The sequence below is a fragment of the Enhydra lutris genome, unplaced genomic scaffold (assembly GCF_002288905.1).
Source record: "Enhydra lutris kenyoni isolate GAN:26980312 unplaced genomic scaffold, ASM228890v2 scaffoldscaffold1, whole genome shotgun sequence".
Lineage (NCBI taxonomy): Eukaryota > Metazoa > Chordata > Mammalia > Carnivora > Mustelidae > Enhydra > Enhydra lutris.
The window spans coordinates 11,955,821-11,977,372 of record NW_019154085.1 but is presented as its reverse complement, the minus strand read 5'-3'; the positions used below and the strand labels follow the sequence as shown (position 1 = coordinate 11,977,372).

At 37.8% G+C, this 21,552-nt stretch overlaps 1 protein-coding gene and 1 long non-coding RNA gene across 2 annotated transcripts in view; one reads left to right on the top strand and one right to left on the bottom strand.

Moving 5' to 3' along the window:
- Positions 1–1,658: 1,658 nt before the first annotated feature.
- On the bottom strand, positions 1,659–16,604 carry LOC111143373 (chromosome unknown C2orf69 homolog). The gene is made up of 2 exons (XM_022497076.1): positions 16,224–16,604; positions 1,659–3,776 (listed from the first exon to the last, which is right to left on the bottom strand). Exons 1-2 carry the CDS (start codon positions 16,563–16,565, stop codon positions 2,949–2,951), a joined length of 1,170 nt encoding a protein of 389 aa, XP_022352784.1. The 5' UTR covers positions 16,566–16,604; the 3' UTR covers positions 1,659–2,948.
- LOC111143381 overlaps positions 9,038–21,552 on the top strand; it is a 24,615-nt gene continuing 12,100 nt past the window's right edge. The window contains exons 1-2 of the long non-coding RNA XR_002640324.1: positions 9,038–9,142; positions 15,011–15,101. This is a non-coding gene — a long non-coding RNA (uncharacterized LOC111143381). The remainder of the gene's footprint in view (positions 9,143–15,010; positions 15,102–21,552) is intronic.

Sequence of the window (21,552 nt, the reverse complement as noted above, 5' to 3'; positions counted from 1 at the left end):
TGCTAAAATGCAGTGAGGAGGAACTAACATAGATTGGCAGTCACCCACATATCCCTCATATCACCTTAAAGTCTTATTTCAAGCATGTAGTCCATGACTATTTGGGTGTTTTAAATACACCTAAGTTGTATTCTTTTTTTTTAAATTCCATTAAATGGGATACTAAAATGACCATCCTTAAGTGACCGCACATCTCTACCACTAAGAGCTGCTGGGTCTCTGCCTTTGTAAAGACCAACCTGAATTTACAGATAAGGTCTATTTACCTATATATATCTTATCCTCTAAAACATGTTTCTCTTAAAAGCCTTTAATGAAGTCTAACAGAATAGTTCTTTTAAGAATACTATCTTTTGTTTCATATTTTCACTTTTAAGCCTTAGTCTATTATACATTTCTATACTCAAATGCTTGGGACTGTTTTGTCTGTGTCTAGATCTTTCTTACCTTTGGTAGGTGCTTAGATATTAGATGAATGAAATGAAAAACAGACCACACCATATTCTAACTAAGTCTCTTAATGACAGCAAAAGGAATACAGATACCTGAAAGGATTAGCACATAAAAGGAAAAAACTTATTTTTGAGCAATTTTTTTTTCTCCCAAGAAATTTAAAAGAAGAAATGGAAATAAAGTGAATTTTTGTGGGACAATTTAAAGGTGAGAAGAAATGTATTTTTACAAGGAAAGGTTCAAAGTTCCTCATATGAAAAAACATGGAGGGTTAATGAAAACATACACAAACCTAAACTGGCAAAGTGGAAAGAAATAGCTTCCTTCCAAGTAACAATCTGAAGTTTTAACAAATCTGGTAACATAAAGCACATCCAAACAGACTTCTCCGGATTAAATTTAATACAATTGTACATTCATGCTGTGGCGGTAACAACTTTCACATTATCTGTAGGACTTCTCAGTTGACTCTCTTGACACAAACACAAAGGCACGGTCCAGAAGGATACACTAACATTTACAATAGTTTTAAACAAATGTAGAGAAGACAAATTTGAAGTCTTAAACTATTTGAAGATGGATCAACTGGAATATATTTTCATTCAAGAAAAGACTTCTACTTTCAACACTCTCACTTTGCCGCAGTGGCAGTTCCAGGTGTCCAGTGAGTTATTCTTCATATCCATTGGACAGACAAATCTAAGTAAGCAGTCACATGACAAGATAGCTAAAGAACGCAGATTCTTAAATACCTCAGATTTTTTCAGTGAACTCTTCTGCAAAAAGTCCTACTTCTTCCATTTTAGTTAATCCTATAAAAATAAGTGCCTTTCCTGCCCTCCCCCCATTAGTGCATTCACTACCTTAGCTATTTAACATTAGATTCACATGAATTTAACCAAGGATTATTAAACAGTGAAAGAAGCCATCCAGGCATGGTACTTTAGGTTTAGGTAATAAAATGCTAGCATCAGGATTTGTCTCCTTGTTGGGAATTTTTGGTCTCAAAAGAAACAGGTATTTAAAGAAACTGAAGCAATATAAACTAACTTGTCCTTAAAAAAATTGAGAGATACTATTCTGTACTTTATAGAATTAAGGGTTGTTATTTTTAAGCATTTGGTGAGTAAGAATTCTTGTAAGTCTGAATATTTGGAATGTATTATAGAGTCATTAAAATATAATTCTGGGAAGAAACCAAGAGATTAACATTTTAATTCTATATTTTATAAATTTAGGTCCTCTGGGTTATTAAGATATTAAGCTTCAGTGTCTTTTTTATTTTTTTCAGTCTGAAAGCAGCAATGTTACTTCCCTGCTTAATTATTTCATGACCTGCAAAAGCTAATTATTATTAATAAAGTGTTTACCTTTTATTGTAATCACACAGCTATTAATGTTGGTTGACATTCATTAGATCTTGGTTTCTCAAAATGTATTTATCTAGGTCAAGAAAAACAAGCAGAAGGAAACCTCACCCAAATTATGTAGCAGTGTTAAGCAAATTCAGTTTTTGAGCCAAAATTAAATCATTTGTGTCTTCAAACTTTGCCTGTAACTTTTCTTATAGCAATATAATTTTGCATTTTGGCCAAAGAGAGCTGCTTTCTTTTGGCAGATAAAATCATGCTTCTGGAGAAACACTGACTTAGATCTATAGAATCTGTCTCCTTTTCAATAGAGCAGTAACAAATAAAGTGTTACACATTTATTTCACCTAAGCTGATCTCTTTCAAAAGACCAATTTGATAAAAATCTGTAGCGTATTTTTACCCAATATACCTAATTACATTCAATTTAAAACAATTTTTCAAAAGAACTGGTTTTTGGCCAAGAGTCAATCCAAAATATCTAAAAGTTGTCAAAAATTAAGCCATAGTCCTTAAGTGTAATGATTTTAAAAACCTACTATACACTACTGCATGTTCTTGGAAATTTGGAAACAAATATATTTTGACTCCTAAGAAAAAAACTCTTGGTGGCACATTAAAGAATGACTAGGAGTTTATAAAATATAAGAGGCAGGGTATAGTTAATTCTAAAATTATGGAAAACATCAGTGTGCCTTTGCTTTATTTGACGAGAAATGGAGTTTTGAGTGCCAAATAACTAATTACTGTTAGTGTCACCAAAATTAGTTCCAAACAGTACTCAGAAAATAAACTACTTCCAACAATAACAACTTTCATTACCTTTTCTAAGGACTATATCGTAACTTTCATTCTTAAGGATGATCCTCCTTTTAGGATCATCACAAACATCTTTTACTTTGCAAATGAATTACTTCTAACCCATTCTGAAGTAAAAACTGTTCACATTCACAAGCAAGGAATACTATTGCACATTACACTCATTTTAGGAATGTGTGCTTCCTCCCCCCACCCCCCCAAAAAAACTGACAGTGCATCTATGAATTATATCTCATTATCTGAATTTATAACACTCAAAGTGCTTTTGCTCTTTCACTGAACACGTACATTAATATTCTTGTAGTCTCAAAATACTTCATGAACCCTGAAGTGATTCTCTATGGAAGGAGCTTCCTTTGCAAAATGAATTTGGCTAGTCACCTGCATACCAAAATCTCCAAGAATCTGAACAAATTTTTTGTGCTCCTTTCCAATCCAAGATCTCATTGGATCACATACCTGGTAAGGTGTTACATGGGTATGAACAATAATCCCTGTTTGTGCAAATTCTTTCAAGACTTCTGGATAAGTAACCCAAGTATTGCTTCCTCCAGAATGACCGCCATCCAGCCAGTACATTGTTCTTATGCTTTTGATAAAAGCATCTATGTTCTTGTCTTTCTTGGCTTCTTTTAATTCAAAAAGCAATTGATTCAAAACAACACAACCTTTACTGAATCCAATCAAAGTAAAAGAAGCACCATTTAGTGATGGTGGGTAAAAACTCACGGTGGACTCATCAGATTTTTCACAGGTCCTCTCTTTTTCTCCCTGGCAACCATTAGTAGTGTGAGAAGAACTGGATCTGCAATTAGATGCTCTGGAGTCCTTATTCAAATCTTTCACATTCTTCTTTGATAACAAACTGTTCTGACTTAAGTTAAAAGCATTAACTAATAACATATAAAGGTGCTTAAAAGCTCCAAAGTCAGTATTGTGTTCTGGAGCACCAAACATATTACTTTTCACAAAATTGTCATAGCAGCTGAATTTGTGCAAATGCATTCGGGAACACTTTATCACCCAAATATAACTATTGGGGAACCGGTGGGCTAAAATGGTGGCAACATTTTCTAGACTCCAGTTTTCCCACTGATAATTCTCAGGATGACGAGTCATAATTTCATGGTTATTCTGAAAGGTAAGAAAGATGAAACAAGCATTAAATACACATTTATATAAAATTATTTCCACAGAACAGTTTCCTATTTTTATTGTGGAGGAAATTGGGATGTTATATGACCAATGGTTAATGTACTAGAAATGGAAACTATAAATCCATCATTACTTTCTGATAATAAGACTCTAAACAAATAATTTCTTTAGTTTAAACCTAAAATCCTTATAACCTGTCAAAAGACAGGTTATAAGATATAGCTAAACAGTGGAAATTTAAAAATAAAACTTACTTTAAAAGGATTCTATTTTAAAATAAATTTTATTTAGTATACATACAATCTCCTATTCTTAACACATTAACTGAAAATAAAAATTGGTTTATTATTTTTTTAAGTTTTTTTTTTGTTTTTTGTTTTTTGTTTTTTTTTTTTATTTGAGAAGGAGAGAGAGAGAATGTAAGAGCAGGGGGAGAGAGAAGCAGGCTCCCCAATGAGCAGGAAGCCTGACGTGGAGCTTGATCCCAGGACCCTGGTTTATTAAACAGACTTTCGACCAATCCAGAACTTTAAAATACTTTCCCATTAAAGCTGCTATCCTGAACCCTCCCTTTTGGATTACTCTAACAACCTAAATGTTAAGTTTGATTTTAATTTTGATATTTATAGTTGATCCTTGAAGAACATGGCTTTGAACTGTGCAAATCACTTACAAGTGAGTTTTTTCCTATAAGTAATCATAATACTGTAAATGTATTTTCTCTTATGATTTTCTTAATAACATTTTTTTTAAGATTTTATTTTTAAACAATCTTTGCACCCAGTGTGGGGCTTGAACCCACAACCCTGAGATCAAGAGTCCCATGCTCCACCAAACTAAGCCAGCCAGGTGCCTGCATAATAATATTTTAAGAAAAATGTTACTTTAAGAATAAAGTATATGATACATAGAACATACAAAATATATGTTAATTGACTGTTTACATTATAAGAACGGCTTCCAGTAGACAACGGGCTATCAGGTAGTTAAGATTTGGGGGAATCAAAAGTTACATGTAGATTTTCATCCGTGTGGGAGTCAGTGCCCCTAGACCCTAAATTGTTCAAGGGTCAAAAGTGTGCAAAACTGCAATGAACATTCTAGAAAAATCTTTTTATGCATCTATGATTACATCAATAAAAATAAATTACTGGATATGGGGCGCCTGGGTGGCTCAGTCAGTTAAGTCAGTTAAGTGTTGGACTCTTGATTTTGGTGCCAGTATCATCTCAGAGTCATGAGATCAAGCCCTGCATGGGCTCTGTGGTGGGTGGGCAGCCTGCCTGAGATTCTCTCCCTCTGGCCCTTCCCCAGCTCTCTCTCTGTAAATAAATAACATCTTTTTAAAATAAATAAATAAAAATAAATTCCTGGAAATGGAAAAACTGGGTCAAAGAATACTCGTAATTTAAGATTAGTTATATAGACTACAACGCTATCTTCCAGAGAGGTATGTATAATTCTTAGATCTTCATTCAATTTCTTATGCAAAGGATAGCTTATTCTAATTTGGACTCACCGAAGATTTGAATGACGTTGTAATTTGTTTATATATTTATTAGCCACCTGGATTTCTATTTGTATCTGTTCATAACTTTGGACCTTTTTTATTCGGATCTTATTTATTTAAGAGCATTCTATATATATTAATAACTTTTTATATAGGTTCTAGGATATTCATATAAATTTTTTTCCTTTCTATTTATATTCACAGCAGCTATTTTTAAAAGGGGGAAAATCATTCAAATTTATTCCATGAGATTTACTGGATACCTACTGATTGGGTATGGATCAGAACAGACTACACTCCTACCCCCACAGAGCTTATGTTCTAGTACAGAGATACAAAGTAAACATTCTAGCTTACATTCTAGTACAGAGATATAAAGTAAACAGAGCAACTCTGTCCAACAGAAATATAGCATGCTCCACATAAAATTTTCAAGTAGCTACATTTTACAAAGTAAGAAGTTAACAGGTGAAACTACTCTGAATAATATGTTATTGAGCCCAATATATCAAAGTATTATAATTTAAACATGTAACCAATATAAAAAAACCAATGAGAGATTATCGTATTCCTTTTTCTAAGTCTTTGAAATCCTGTGTGTGTTTATACTTAAAGCACATCTCAATTTGAATGGTAAATTTTCATTGGAACTACTGGATCTGAATTTAGATTTCATAAAATTTACAGTTGAAAAAGTAGATTCACATATCCAAGTTGTTCAAATATACTTAAAAGTTTTTTAGGAACTGAACTATCAGTTTTTAGACTTAAATTTAAAGTTAAATATAATTAAAAATTGAATTCCTTGATTAGACTAGCATTTCAAGTGATCGATAGCCACAAGTGGCTAACAGCACGAAATATTAAGACGGTAATTAATGCAATGGAGACATTTTAACAATGCTTATTCTTCCAATCCATGAGCATGGAATGCTTTTCCATCTTTTTGTGTCTTCTTCAATTTCTTTCATGAATGTTCTGTAGTTCCTTGAGTACAGATCTTTTACCTCTTTGGTTAGGTTTATTCCCAGGTATCTATGGTTCTTGGTGCTATAGTAAATGTAATCGATTCTCTAATTTCCCTTTCTATATTTTTACAGTTAGTGTATAAGAAAGCAACTGATTTCTGTACACTGATTTTATATTCTACCACATTACTGAATTGTTATATGAGTTCCAGTAGTTTGGGGGTGGAGTCTTTTGGGTTTTCCATATAAAGTATCATGTCATCTGCTAAGAGAGAGTTTGTTAAAATGTCTATATTGCCTAGAGCAATCTATACTTTCAATGCCACCCCAGTCAAAATTCCACCAGCATTTTTCTAAGAGCTGGAACAAACAATCCTAAAATTTGTATAGAACCAGAAGAGACCCCAAATTGCTAAGGAAATGTTGAAAAAGAAAAACAAAACTGGGGGCATCACATTGCCTGATTTCAAGCTTTACTACAAAGCTGTGATCACCAAGACAGCATGGTACCTGCTCAAAAACAGACACACAGACCTGTAGAACAGAGTAGAGAGCCCAGATATGGACCCTCAACTCTATGGTCAACTAATCTTCAACAAAGCAGGAAAAAATATATAGTGGGAAAAAGAGAGTCTCTTCAATAATGGTGCTGGGAAAATTGGACAACTAGGAGAATGAAACTCGACCCATTCTCTTACACCATACACAAAGATAAACTTGAAATGGATAAAAGACCTCAACGTGAGGCAGGAATCTATCAAAGTCTTAGAGGAGAACATAGGCAATAACCTCTTCCACATTGGCCACGGCAACTTCTTTCAAGACATGTCTCCAAAGGCAAAGGAAACAAAAGAGAAAATGAACTTTTGGGACTTCATCAAGACCAAAAGCTTCTGCACAGCAAAGGAAACAGTCAACAAAGAAGCAATCCACGGAATGGGAGCAGATATTGGCAAATGACACTACAGACAAAGGGCTGATATCCAAGATCTATAAAGAACTCCTCAAACTCAACACACACAAGATATAATCATGTCAAAAAATGGGCAGAAGACATGAACAGACACTTCTCCAAAAAAGACATACAAATGGCTAACAGACACATGAAAAAATGTTCATCATCATTAGCAATCAGGGAGATTCAAATCAAAACCACATTGAGGGCACCTGGGTGGCTCAGTGGGTTAAGCCTCTGCCTTCAGCTCAGGTCATGGTCTCAGGGTCCTGGGATCGAGGCCCGCATCGGGCTCTCTGCTCAGCCGGGAGCCTGCTTAACCCCCCACCCCTCAACCTGCCTCTCTGCCTACTTGTGATCTCTCTCTCTGTCAAATAAATAAATTAAATCTTAAAAAAAAAAAAAAAACACATTGAGATACCACCTTACACCAGTTAGAATGGCCAAAATCAACAAGACAGTAAACAGTAAATGTTGGAGAGGATGTAGAGAAAGGGGAACCTTCTTACACTGTTGGTGGGAATGCAAGTTGGTGTAGCCACTTTGGAAAACAGTGTGGAGATTCCTCAAGAAATTAAAAATAGAGCTACCCTATGACCCTGCAATTGCACTACTGGGTATTTACCCCAAAGATACAGATGTAGTGAAAAGAAGGGCCATCTGTACCCCAATTTTCATAGCAGCAATGGCCACAGTCACCAAACTGTGGAAAGAGCCAAGATGCCCTTCAATAGACGAATGGATAAAGAAGATATGGTCCATATATACAATGGAGTATTATGCCTCCATCAGAAAGGATGAATACCCAACTTTTGTATCAACCTGGATGGGACTGGAGGAGATTATGCTGAGTGAAATAAGTCAATTAGAAAGTCAATTATCATATGGTTTCACTTACTTGTGGAGCATAAGGAATAACCTGAAGGACATGGGGGAGATGGAGAGAAGTGAGTTGGGGGAAATTGGAGGGGGAGACAAACCATGAGAGACTGTGGACTCTGAGAAACTGAGGGTTTTGTGGTGGGGGAAGGGTAAGCCTGGTGGTGGATATTAAGGAGGGCCCGTACTGCATGGAGCAACAGATGTGGTGCATGAACAATGAATCTTGGAACACCAAAAAAAAATAAAATAAAAGTAAATAAATAAATGCAATGGAGTATAATTTTTTTAAAAGCAGGGCAAAAGAAGCTTTGCGCAGTGGCAGTATCGTAGCCAATGAGGTTTATCCGAGGCGCGATTATTGCTAATTGAAAAGCAGGGCAAAAGAGATACAAGGTTTTGGAGAGGATAGAAGAATATATGAAACCCAGGGTGGTCTCCAATAATACCATAGCTGAGAAGTACCTTAAGGAACCAAGCAAGTCAGTCATGCTATTTCAGGCATAAGGAACCACAAGGCCCTGAAGCAGAAGCATGTCTGGGACAGCCAAGATACAGCAGTGAGACTGGAGTAGCTCCTGAGCTATGAACAAAAAGAAAGTGGGGGCACCCGGGTGGCTCAGTCTGTTAGGCATCCCTGCAGCTCAGGTCATAGAGCCTGGCCATCAGGCTCTCTGCTCAGCGGGGAGCTTGTTTTTCCCTCTCCCTCTGCCTGCCCCCACTGCTTGTGCCTGTGCACTCTTTCTCTCTCTGTGTGTCAAATAAAGAAAATCTAAAAAAAAAAAAAAAAAAAAAAAAAAAAGTAATCACCAAGGCCAGAGAGTTTGTTGGGGAGAGGGGGAGGTGTGAGGACTTTGGCCTTTGCTCAGAGCACAGGGCTGATTTAATTTGTTTTGAAAGATTACTCTTGCTCCTATGTTGAAGGGTCAGGAGCTGAAACAGGAAGACCAGTAGAAGGTTCCTGAAGTATAATCCTGACGAGAAAAGTCGGCTTGAACAAGAGTGGTAGTAGAAATTAAAGTGGTAAGAAGTGGTCAGACTCTGACTATATTTTGAAAGTAGAGTCAGCAGCATTTGCTGATTGACTGGATATAGGGTATGAGAGAAAGAGAAACAGAGTTGTGATTTTCCTTTCTTTCTAACAGCCATATATTATCTATGTTGAACAATTTTACATGTACTTCTCTTTTGACCTAGTGATTCCACTTCTAGGAATTTATCTCAGTGATATACTTGCACATATGCATAAATAAATAAGCATGTATAAGGTTATTTCTGTTTCAGAAGAATGAAGCAGGTCTACGAGTACTCATATGCATTGTAAAATAAGGGCTTAAAAAAAAAACCCTGTAAGCTATGTGTTTAAAAAAAAAAAAAAAAAGTTTGTAGGGCACTGCGGTGGATCAGTCGGTTGAGGGTCCGTGTCTTGATTCCACTAAGGTCATGATTTCAGGTCCTGAGATCAGCTCCAAGTCAGGCTCCACCTTTTCTGTACCATGTCCCTTGAGTGGGCATGCTTGCGCGTGCACTCTCACTCTCTCAAATAAAGAAATAAATCTTAAAAAAAAAAGTTTGCATCAGCACAGAATGTCTGTGGAAGAACACATAAATCAGCAACAGTGGTAGCCTTGGGAAAGAGAAATGGGAGACCGGAGAGACTGCAATGAAAAGGTTATACTTTTCAATGTATAACCTTAAATAAACTTAATTTTTAATAATACACATATTTTTCTATTAAAAATCTTAAAACTAATGAAAGTAATACTAACTACAAAACTAGTTTATATACAAAGGTATAAGGAAGACAGAAAAGCCATCCATAAAACCATCAATTAGAAATAATCATTATTAAAATTTGAGTCTAGCATTCCAGTTTTCTTCAGTATACATACACATTTGTAAATATGTATTTAAGACACCATTCTTACTTCTCCCTCAACAAGCTTATACATAGTTTTCACTTAATAATATATTACAGGCTTGGTTCCAAATCAATCAATATAGATATGTATAATTTTTAGACTTCCCATCAAAAAGATTAATATCAATTTCCAATCTCACTGGAAGTATACAAGAATTTACCCACATTACCCACACTGGCTATTAGCATTAATTTTTTAAAAATCTTCACTACTGTGATAAAATACTTTACTTCTGATTTAATTTGCATGTTTTGATTCCTAAGCTGGTTGTTTATTGGCAATTTTCTTTTTTTTTCTTTTATTAATCCTCTGTTCATATCCTTTAAAATTTTCCCAGTTGGATGTTCAAGTCCTTCTTAATAGTTCATAATCTCATTAATATTAACAGTTTGTCATATATGTTAAAAAAATACTTACTCCCAGAAGGCTATCATTTAACTTTTTATGGATTCTGCTACTGCCCTTTGCACATTCATATTTGTGATATAAAATCAAAACAGGAACTTAGATCTCAAAGGGCTCATCTAAATCCTTCTTATAGCTAAGGAGACTGAGGTGCTAGAAACTAAATAGTTACTTCTATTATAGTTATTTAGTTAATGAGCCAAAATGAACTCAAGAGTCTACAATTCTCAGTTTAGCCTCTACCACATAGGAGGTAATCTAAAAACTTGATATTTTCTTTGATTAGCCCCAGGTTACATGATCAGAGGGGAAAAATATTTATACTAAGGAACTGTGTGCACTAAAATATAAAAATAGTACTGTCACTGTTGTATCAAAACCCAGATCTCAAAACAGTGGATAAATACTCCCATATTCTAAAAAGAAACACAGGACATCCCCCAGGACTCACTAACAGCTGGCCAAAACTGTTTCTGGAACTCTGGCTATTACCCAGGGCCACTCTACAGAAGAGGGTAAGACGATAGAAAGAGAGTATTTCCATTTGAGAATTTTCATCCCAATTGGGAATGTAATGTACTTATTTGCCTTGTAGTGCGGAATGCTTGGGGCGGCGGGGGGTATGATGCTTCTCAACACCAGTGAGGCAAGTGGCAAAAGAATCTCTTGGAGAGATTAAGGGGTGCTTATTTCACAGGCAGATGCTTGCTGACCTGCAAAAAGTTACAGGCCCACCCCATACTGCTTCTAAAGTAAGGGTACAAAAGATTCTTAGGAAAACTGGACGTGCATGTGTCTCCAACAGTTTGGAAACATTTGTGATTAGGTTTCAAGCTAGGTGGAATAGTCTTATAGCAGAGCAAGGATAACTATATTGGATATGAGCTGTACTTCCACCGAAAAAAGGAGGGAGGGGGCACCTCTGCTGAGCATACAGTAGACATCCCAAGTAAGCAAGCTAAAAGGACTATAACAGGATGCAGCCTAAGAAGGCTGTCTGACAAGAGCACAGGAAGCCCCAGAGCACAAGATCAAGTGTGAAATAATAGAATACATATATTTTCATCTGCTCCTGTTCCTGGCACAGAGCTCCTAAAACCCTTGGAATTTCCTGGGTGACAGGAACATCTCTGTTCTAATGAGGTAACTCTTGGTGGGCTCCTGGATAGGAACTGGTCAACCAGAAAGACCAAGACATGATTAGAAGTTTGAAACTTTCTGTCCCACTCTCCATTCTCCAAAGAGGGGCTGGAAATGGAAGTTAATGATTGACTGTAACTATGCAATGAAGCCTCCATAAAAAATCCGCAAAGTATGGGTTCTACTAACTTCTAGGTTGGTGAACACACGGAGGTGCTAGGAGAGTGGTGTGCGGAGAGTGAGCTTTGGAAGGTCCACACCCCTTCCCACATACCGTATGCAACTCTTCCATCTAGATATTCATCTGTATTCTTTATCACATCCTTTCATAGAAAGTGGGTAAATAGTAAACACACTGTTTCCCTAAGTTCTATGAGTCACTCTTGCAGATTAACTGAACCCAAGGAGGGCATCATGGCAATCCCAATTTACAGCCAGTCAGCAGCAGCACAGATGACAACCTGGGACTTGCAAATGGCATCTGAAGTGGGGGGCAGTCTTGTGGGACTGAGCTCTTAACTTGTGAAATGTGACAATAACCGCAGGTAGATACTGTCAGAATTAAGTACTGGGATACCCAGCTGGTGTCACGGAGCATTACCTGGTATGGGGAAAAACCCACATATTAGGTTTCAGGAGTGTTATGAGTGTGGCAGTAGTGTGAGTAGTAAAGGCATGACACAGGAGAAGTAGTCTTTACTCACCAGGCATACACTTAGGGCACAATCATCTATATACCCTAGCCTTTAGGAAAACAAAAATTTTTTAAAGGTAAAACTGGAAATGACCCAAATGTTCACCAACTGCTAAACGAGTAAACAAACTGTATTTCCATACATAGAAAACTACTTAGCAATAAAAAGGAACATACTATTGATACAGGCAACAGTAAGAATGAATTTCAAAGCATTATACACTAGTGAAAGAAGCCAGACACAAGACCACATACTAGGATTCCAAATTCATGAAAATCTAGAAAAGGTAAAACTATAGTGAAAAAAAGGTCACTGGTTGCCTGGGGCTGAGAAAAAAGACAAAAGTGGGGCACAAGGGTCCTTTTTAGGGTGATGGAGATGTTGTATAAGATCACTGTGGCATTGGTTACATAATTATAACATCTGTCAAAATTCATCAAAGTGTAAGCTTATACTTTAAAAAAGAGAGATAAGTATAACTTTATATCCTGAGGCTTTTATTTAAAAGAAAGATAACTCAAGAAAATTGGAAAGCACCTATTTAAAAAAATCCTGACTCCCCTCCTCCAAAATCATTACTGATGGATTAAAAAAATCAAAGTACTTTAAGAAATATGAATTACTATGTTCTCAGCTCACCTGTTAACTCAAATGAAAAAATAACAAGTACAGAATAAAAAAGGACACACAACAAGAAAACAATGATTGCAAAAGGAACATCAAGAAAGCAATGGTAAGGGGCGCCTGGGTGGCTCAGTGGGTTAAAGCCTCTGCCTTCGGCTCAGGTCATGATCCCAGGGTCCTGGGATCGAGCCCTGCGTCGGTCTCTCTGCTCAGTGGGGAGCCTGTCCCCCCGCCGCCTGCCTCTCTGCCTACTTGTCATCTCTGTCTGCCAAATAAATAAATAAAATCTTAAAAAAAAAAAAAAAAGAGAAAGCAATGGTAATTAAAATTTAAAATTACAGACAACTAGATCTAACTGATACCAAATAATAAATTGGTGTTAACGTGAGGTAAATCTTCTAATGGTACCCTACAAAGTTCTGTTGGCCCACTTCTGTTCAGTATTTCTCCAAATTAAGAATAAAGATACACAAAGTATGCTTATTTACTTTATATATGATATAACCAGAATAATGGTTCTATAAAAGATTCGATACACTAATAAGACGAGCTGTATTTAACAGTAAATTTCACAAGGATGAACACGAAGATCATAAATATCAAATACAAAGATATAGATGAGGAAATCTGAGCCCAAAGCATTTCATATAATAGCCAAAATTTATCAAGCACTTTGAGCACTGCTCAAAGCAACTTACATATATTCATTCATTCATTCAACAAGTTACATATTGAACACCCAGTACATGCCATTCACTGGCAGGTATCTATTTACACAGATGTATTAGTGAAAAAAACAGACATGAAGCTTATACTGTAGTGCTGGAAGACAGACAAAAACTAAAATGACTAATACAGTAAATGAAATGGGTAAAAATAAAAGAGAAAAGCTGACAGGGATCCTGTGGATACATCTGATTACTAAATACGGTGGTCAGAAAAGGCCTCACTGTGAATGCAACTTTTGAACTGACTCAAAACAAGTGAGGTAATGAATCCTATAGATATCTGCAGGAAGATTTTCGGGGCAGTATGTGCAAAGCTTCTGAGGTAAAGTGTATCTACCATGAAAAATATGAATACCGCTGCTAGGGCAGAGTAAAACAGAAAAAGGAGACAGAAAAGCAACAGAGTGGGAAAAGATGAAGACAGTGAAGAGCCCTTCAAAACATCAAGATTCTCTGGTTTTTACTCTGAGTGATTTGGGAAGCTACTGCAGAGTTTTGAGCAGTGGTGTGGCATGACTGGACTTAACTTTTAAACTGACTCATCTGATCACTTCCAGAAAGATTTAGAAGGGGAAGCAACTTTATTTTTTGATGGAGGTATGAGGTGTGAAAGAGAGGTTACTAACAGATAACTTCAAGATTTCTAACTTCAGCAACTAAAAAAGAATTTCCATTAACTGAGATGAGGAAGACTGAAGGAAGAACAGATTTAAAAGCAAAAATCCAGAGATTTTAGTTTGAGATATCTATTAACTATCCAAAAGGAAATATTGTGCATGCAATAGGTTAAGCCTAAGGTTCCAGGAACCTACATAGGCTAGATACACAAATGCTGAAGGTCATCAGAGTACAGGTAGAATGTAAAATTACAAGACTCAAAGAGATCACTAAGGGAGTAAAGGCAGAAGAGAAAAGTCCACAAACTGAGCACTAGGGTAGCCCAATAAAAAAGGTGATCAGAAAGATGAGAAGGAACTGTCACTCATCAGGTGTTCACATATTTAGTCCTCACTGATATTCTATAAATTATTATTCCTAGTTGAGGTAGCCGCAATTGGCCGGAGAATTCATAGCTAAAAAGTGCAGAATCGGGGTTCAACCCTAGGCAATCTGGCCAAAGCCTTCTGATGCATTATCTTTAAAGGACCTGGGTTTTTAAAGCACTTCATACTCTGCATAAAACACTGTATCACTGTCCAAAAAGCTAATGGAATCTCAGGCTACATAAGGAAATGGATGATGTCAAAACAAAAGGAGATATGACTCTAAGTATATTTAGACTTTTTAGACCTGCATTGTATTCTGGTTGTCACACTTTATAAACATTTAGTAGGTGCTCAATAAAGGTTAGTTACCATTACTATCATCACCATCATCATCATTACAGATGCACACCCGAGCTATTCCTCAGATCTCTGCAAGTGGCCATGAGTAATGTCATCTTGTTTTCCCACACTGAGCAACAGAGCATTAACTGAGTAAGTACCTTCTCTCAAATCCAAATACTAGTTTTTTCATAGTTGTTATCAGCCATCAGCCCAGTTAATTATTTTAAGAACAAGAGAAAAAAACTACATATCTCTTAATCATCATTGGACACAGGGCACAAAGTTTGTAACTGTATCATTTTTAAGCAACAATTTCAAAAACAATAAACTAATACTGTTTCACGGTATAAGAAACACATCTAGCCACATTTGAGCTTTCCCTGTCCACACCAGCACTACTCAACAAAACTTTCCGTGATGATCCAAATGTTCTGTGAAAATGCTCTGTATCTGCGCCGTCCATTAGGGCACACACAGACCTCAGGTGCTCCTAAGCACTTGAAATGCTGCTAGTACAACTGACGAACTGGATTTTTAAATTTAATTTAAATAGCCACATATAACTAATGGCTAACATATAAGGCAACAGAGTTCTGGATTAAGATCTAAATTAAGACCCAGCTTTGCAGGACAATACATCCACGAATATTTGAAGATATAAAATTAATAATAAAGATAAAATCACATACAAAAGTACAGAATTCAGGTGAGCACAAAACACTGACATGCTTAGCAATTAATGACCCTTTTCTTCCACCCACCCCTTTGCCTTTTCTAGGGTTACTAAAGGTGTCATTCTTATAATTTTTTTTTTTTTTTTTTTTTTTACTTGTTTGCTTTTTAGTTACTGCCAGCGTTTTCGGAACACTGCGTGCTAATCTGAGAGCCATCCCGTCTCCTAACACACATGTACGCGCGCGCACCTCGGAGAAACCAAGTTGGAGAATGAACACACATGATGTGCCTGCCTCATTCGTTCGGTCTCAAAATCACCCCCCACCCCCGCCCAAGCCCGAACGAACAGCTGGCTCTTCCGAGGTCAGTCGTAACCCTCCAAGGACACCTTCCCTCCGGGGCTGCAAAAGCAGAGGGTCAGGGGCGTGGCAGGGGCGGTTTTGGATTTCGCGGAGTAACTCAAGAGCCACGCTGTGAGCGCATGTGTGGGTGTGTTCAGGGGAGGCGAGGAACCCCGCACTAGTGCAAGGGAGAAACTGAGGGAATTCGCATATGCACACGGGGAGGGAACAGGTGTCCAGGCAGGCCCCAGGTTACCTGCACATCCCCGGGGAAATAGAGAACGTGATGCTGGGGCGCTGGCTGCGGCTCCTCCTTCGCCCGCTCCCCAGACAGGGCGCGCCGTTCCGGTCCCTCCCCCGCCGTCTCCGCCGCCAGCAGGAGCAACTCGTTGCTGCGCTGCGGGTCAGCTCCCGGCACCGTGGACAGCTGCAGGCACTGCGGCCGGCGCACCTCCGCCGAGGAGGAGCACCGCGCGCCGCCACCGCCGCCCAGGTTCATGGTTTCGGCCTGCGAGCGGGACGCGGCGATTCCGAGGCTGAGCTGCGGCAGGAGGAGCAACAGCGGCGCCGGCGACCGCAGGAGCCTGAACTCCCACATGGGTCGCTGCCGCGAGAGCGGTTCAGGGGCGGGGGGAGGTCCCGAAGGAGGGACTTGGGCAGGCCGCCTAACCGTCCGCGGGAGCGGCCAGGGCGGGACGCGGCGCCGGGGCGACGACGGCGTCAGAGGCCGGCGTCCGCGCGCAGCGTGCGTGAGGGAGGGAGGGGTGTACGAGAAATTGGACTCGGCTCCAGAAGCCGGAGGCAGGGGGCGTGGCCCGAGGAAAAACGTTTGTGATTGGCGGGTTCCCTGCGCGGGAAGTTCGACCGGAAGTCGGGCGCAGAGCTGGAGGAGAGCAGAGATAGAGGGAATGAACTAAGGACTCCGGACGAAGGGCGGCAGTGGTAGCGTAAGCACAGCAGCAGGAGCGGCCCGAAGGCCGTTGTCCAATGATTGGGTAGAGTTTTGAGTGCACGATGCTCCCGTTTCTGTAGGCTCACCTTTCCGGTGAGACTTTTTATAGTTCTTTGAGCCCTAAATGAAGGGATTCTCCCTTTTCTCACAAGCTCGAGTTTTCTTTGTAGATGTAGAGGATTTCTAGGTTCATGGGGATTTGTTGTTAGAAACAAAATCCAATGCATGTTTGATTGCTAGTGGGGAACAGGGCACATGGCCTGGGACAGGAAAAATGGGGCAAGTCACTACCTGTTACACATTTGTTGTCCCTGGTGTTTGCAACCAATGAGATAGGCTGTTTTAGAGTTTTCAAAAACCGGTGTGGTGGCCAGTTGTGTAGCAGTAAGTTTTAGCCAAATGTATGCTAAAAACAGGGCTGGGGGGTGGGAAATGGTTCAGTATTCTAAATCTCAAACTGTTGGTGAGGCAAGGCACTATAAGGTGCTTTATAGGAGACAATGTTAGTGAGAATTATAAATAAAGGGACATTTTAAACTTTTAGTATTTCTGGGCCCACTCATGGGTTCTCAGGGAAAGCATACATTAACATCTACCAGAGTCTGCAAAAATCTCGAAGCATGGGGTCTACTTCTGCCCTGAGCACATATTGTCCATCTGCTTTGTTTATAAATAACCTAAAAAGGAGCTTTTCAGACACAAAGAAAAGAGTTAAACAAACAAACAAACAAACAAAAACAAAAACACCTTCCCTGGTTCCTGTAAGATTAAGGTCATGTAGCCCTCCATCTACTAAACTTAAGATAAAGTCTGTTTCTTTCTGGAATATCTTTTATCTAATCATTTGTAATTTTTTATGCAAACAATGTATATAATCCTTCACTAAATGTTCCTTCCCTGGAGCACTGTCTTCTTTATGAAGATTGTGCATCTGGGCAGCTGTCCTAAATTGAGAAGGAATAAAACTCTTTCTTTCTTTGAGAAATTCTAAAAGATGACTCATTTTGTGTTGACAAACTGAGCACTTCATCTTATTAACTGTTGTGAGTCTACGTATGTATGTGTTTAAGTACACACATTGTTTACTTCGCCCCACATATCAAATATTCACAAATAAGCTTGGGCACTAGGTGGCTCAGTTGGTTGAGCATCTGACTTTGGCTCAGGTCATGATCTGGGGTCCTAGAATCTAGCCCCATGTCGAGTCCTGTGTTCATCCAGGAGTCTGCTTGTCCTTTTCCCTCTTCCAGTGCCACTTGTGCTTCTCTCTCTCTCTCTCTCTCTCTCTCTAAAAAATAGATCATCTTAAAGAAAAAAACAAATAGTCTGGAAATAAGAACACAAATGAACAAATGATAAAATATAATTTTCTTATTTATTTTTAATGAATTCATAGAGGTCTAATATACTAACCTTCTGTGGTCCAAATTGTTGGGTTCCATCTGACACCATAACAGTGGAACCAATCAGAAATTAATTATTATTATTAAGTAGATCTGCTTTTTAACAATTATTGGCTAAAAAGAAACTGAGGCCAATTATATAACCATATTTAGGAAATTAGCCTTCACTCTGTTTTGTGAATCATATACATATTGTTACATTCTCTTGTTAGGTAGAGGATTACTGAAATGTAATCCAAAAACCCAACCATATATACATGTATTTCAAATGCAGCTTTTGATTTTTGTAGTCTTATTTTTAGGTTGACCTGTTAATGGAATCTGTCACTATTGAAGAGGATGGGAGTTCTCCTGCTTTAGAAAGAAGATTAATTGTAGTACATGTTAAATACTGCAAAGTTGTCCCAGTCATTCTAAGATAATTGAGGTTTTTAAGAAATACAAATAAAGATTTAAAGGTCAGAGTAAAGAAACAGACTGAAGTAAGTGCAAGTTTTTGTTTTTTTTCCCTACAGTCAAGTAGCCACTTCCAGAGAAAATAACAGCTCTTAATTCATCAGTTGAGGTATGTATATCATTTATGTTAAGTCATTGACATTGTAATTGCTTTTCATAGATCCCATTGATGTTACTGTAACATCTGTTTCCTTTCTCCATTCCCTCTTCCTTTTTCCAGAAAGGCCAATATTGTAAATCACTACTTTTATAACAACAATAGGCACAGACTGCCCAGGGCTTTTCCCTTTTATTCTCTCTCTGAGATGGGCTTTTCTTCCCTGAAAGAGGTCTTCCATATACAAAGTTAGTGTAACCCCTGGTTTGAGTTTCCCCCTCCTTTTCATCAGATAGAGATCTCCACAGGAATTTTAATATGCTTATAGGGCCCAAAAGGCCACAGCTTATCTCTGGACTCTAGACAATTGTCAAAGGATCCTTTCAGAAATTTTGTTTTACTGCTCAGTATAGTAAGTAGAAAAAGTTGCAAAACTGGAAGGAATCTGAGAGAGTGTGATTAATATACATTGGAAAGGATGGCATTAAAAGGTCATGAATCCCAGTATCTATAGAAGCTAAGCCTGTATCATAAGTAAAATTGGCCGTGTCTAATACAGTAGGGAGTGGTAAAGACTGCAGCAAATTCGAGGACTTGTCATATTTGAAGGAGGTACCCACTATTCACTGCCATTTAGTGGTAAAGTGCAGGCCACATTTTGCCAAACTCAATTTTTTTTTCCCCCAAACTCAAAATTTTAAAGGGAAATCAGATATGTAAATTTTTAAATTTTTTTAAAAGATTTTATTTATTTATTTGACAGAGATCACAAGTAGGCAGAGAGGCAGGCAGACAGAGAGAGAGGAGGAAGCAGGCTCCCTGCTGAACAGAGAGCCCCGATGTGGGGCTTGATCCCAGGACCCTGGGATCATGACCCAAGCCAAAGGCAGAGGCTTAACCCTCTGAGCCACCCAGGCGCCCCAGATATGTAGATTTTTATGTGTCATTTCCTAATTTATAAATCTTAACAACTAATTAAATTTGTGTTTAAGATGTTTTATCAAATTAAATGCAGGCAGAGACTGGCCTATGTTTTACAAATGGGCAATTTGTGATATAATGAATGGAAACAGAAAGGCAGAGAATGGGGGGAAAAGAAGACCTTAATTGTGGGTTCCTGTGGGAGACTGAATGGGATAGGAATGAAGAAAGAAAGATTTTTTAAACTTTTTTTTCTTGGAATTTGAATTGGATCCCGTTTGATATTCTTTGAGAGATTCCAATATGTTGGAATTCTTTTCAATTTTTCTTGGCTTTGGACAGGTATTTTGTATGTTTTCATAAACCTCTGTACCAAAATTGGAAACTGAAAGGACCAGGCTTCAGATGAGGTATGCAATTATCATATAATTTTGCCCCCAAAATGCCTAATAAAACAAGATTAGAAGATAAAATCATGTGGATTTGAAAGCTTATTTTTTGGCTAGTCTCACTAGCCAAGTGACATTCTACACTGCTCTGGTAGCATATGATTTAAATACATGTTTCAGCAAAATCCATAATCCAAATCAACCTAATAAAGGACATCTATGAAGAGCCCACAGCTAACATTAGTAGTGGTAAAAGACTGAATGTTTGCTCCCTAAGAACAGGAACAAGATAAAGATGTCTGTTCTTACCACTTCTAATCAACACTGCAATAGTGGTTCTAGCCAGGGCAGTTAGACAAGAAAAAAAAATTCCAGATTGGGAAGGAAGGAGTAAAACCATGCAGATGACATGATCTTGTATATAGAAAATCCTAAGGAATCCACTAAAAACTATTAGAAATTATAAACAAGTTCAACAAGGTTGTAGGATACTTGTATCCTACTCAATATACAACAATCAGTTGTACTTCTACACTAGCAATGACCGATCTAAAAGTGACAGTAAGAAAATTCCATTTATAATAATATCAAAAAGAATAAATACTTAGGAATCAAGTTAATGAAAAAGATGAAGAACTTATATACTGAGAGCTACAAAACGTTGTTGAAAGAAATCAAAGAAGACCTAAATAAATGGAAAGACATCTCATGTTTGTGGATCAGGGAATATTGTCAAGTTTGACAGGTTTTCAAAATCTTAATCATAGATTTGCCGTGTGGCCCAGAAATTTCACTCCTATGTATATACTCAAGAGAAATGAAAATATATCCACATAGCAACTTGTTTACACATGTTTGTAGTAGCATAACTACATAACGGAACTATGTAGCAGCAAAACAGCCAAAAAGTGGAAACACCAAAATGTCCATTAACGTTTTATATCCGTATATCCATACAATGTGGTATAGCCATGCAATGAAATATTATTCAGTAATAAAAAGGATTGAAGTGCCGATACATGCTACAACATCAATGAACCTTCAAAACATTATGCTCAGTGGCAAATACTAGTTACAAAAGACCAAATACTGTATAAATCCATTTATATGAGGTGTCTGGAAATAGCACATCTATAGCACACAAGTAGATTAGTGAATGCCATTCCAATCAAACTTCCACCAGTATTCTTCAAAGAGCTGGAGCAAATAATCTAAAAATTTGTATGGAACCAGAAGAGACTCCGAATCGCTAAGGAAATGTTGAAAAACAAAAATAAAACTAGGGGCATCACGTTACCTGATTTCAAGCTTTACTACAAAGCTGTGATCACCAAGACAGCATGGTACTGGCATAAAAACAGACACAT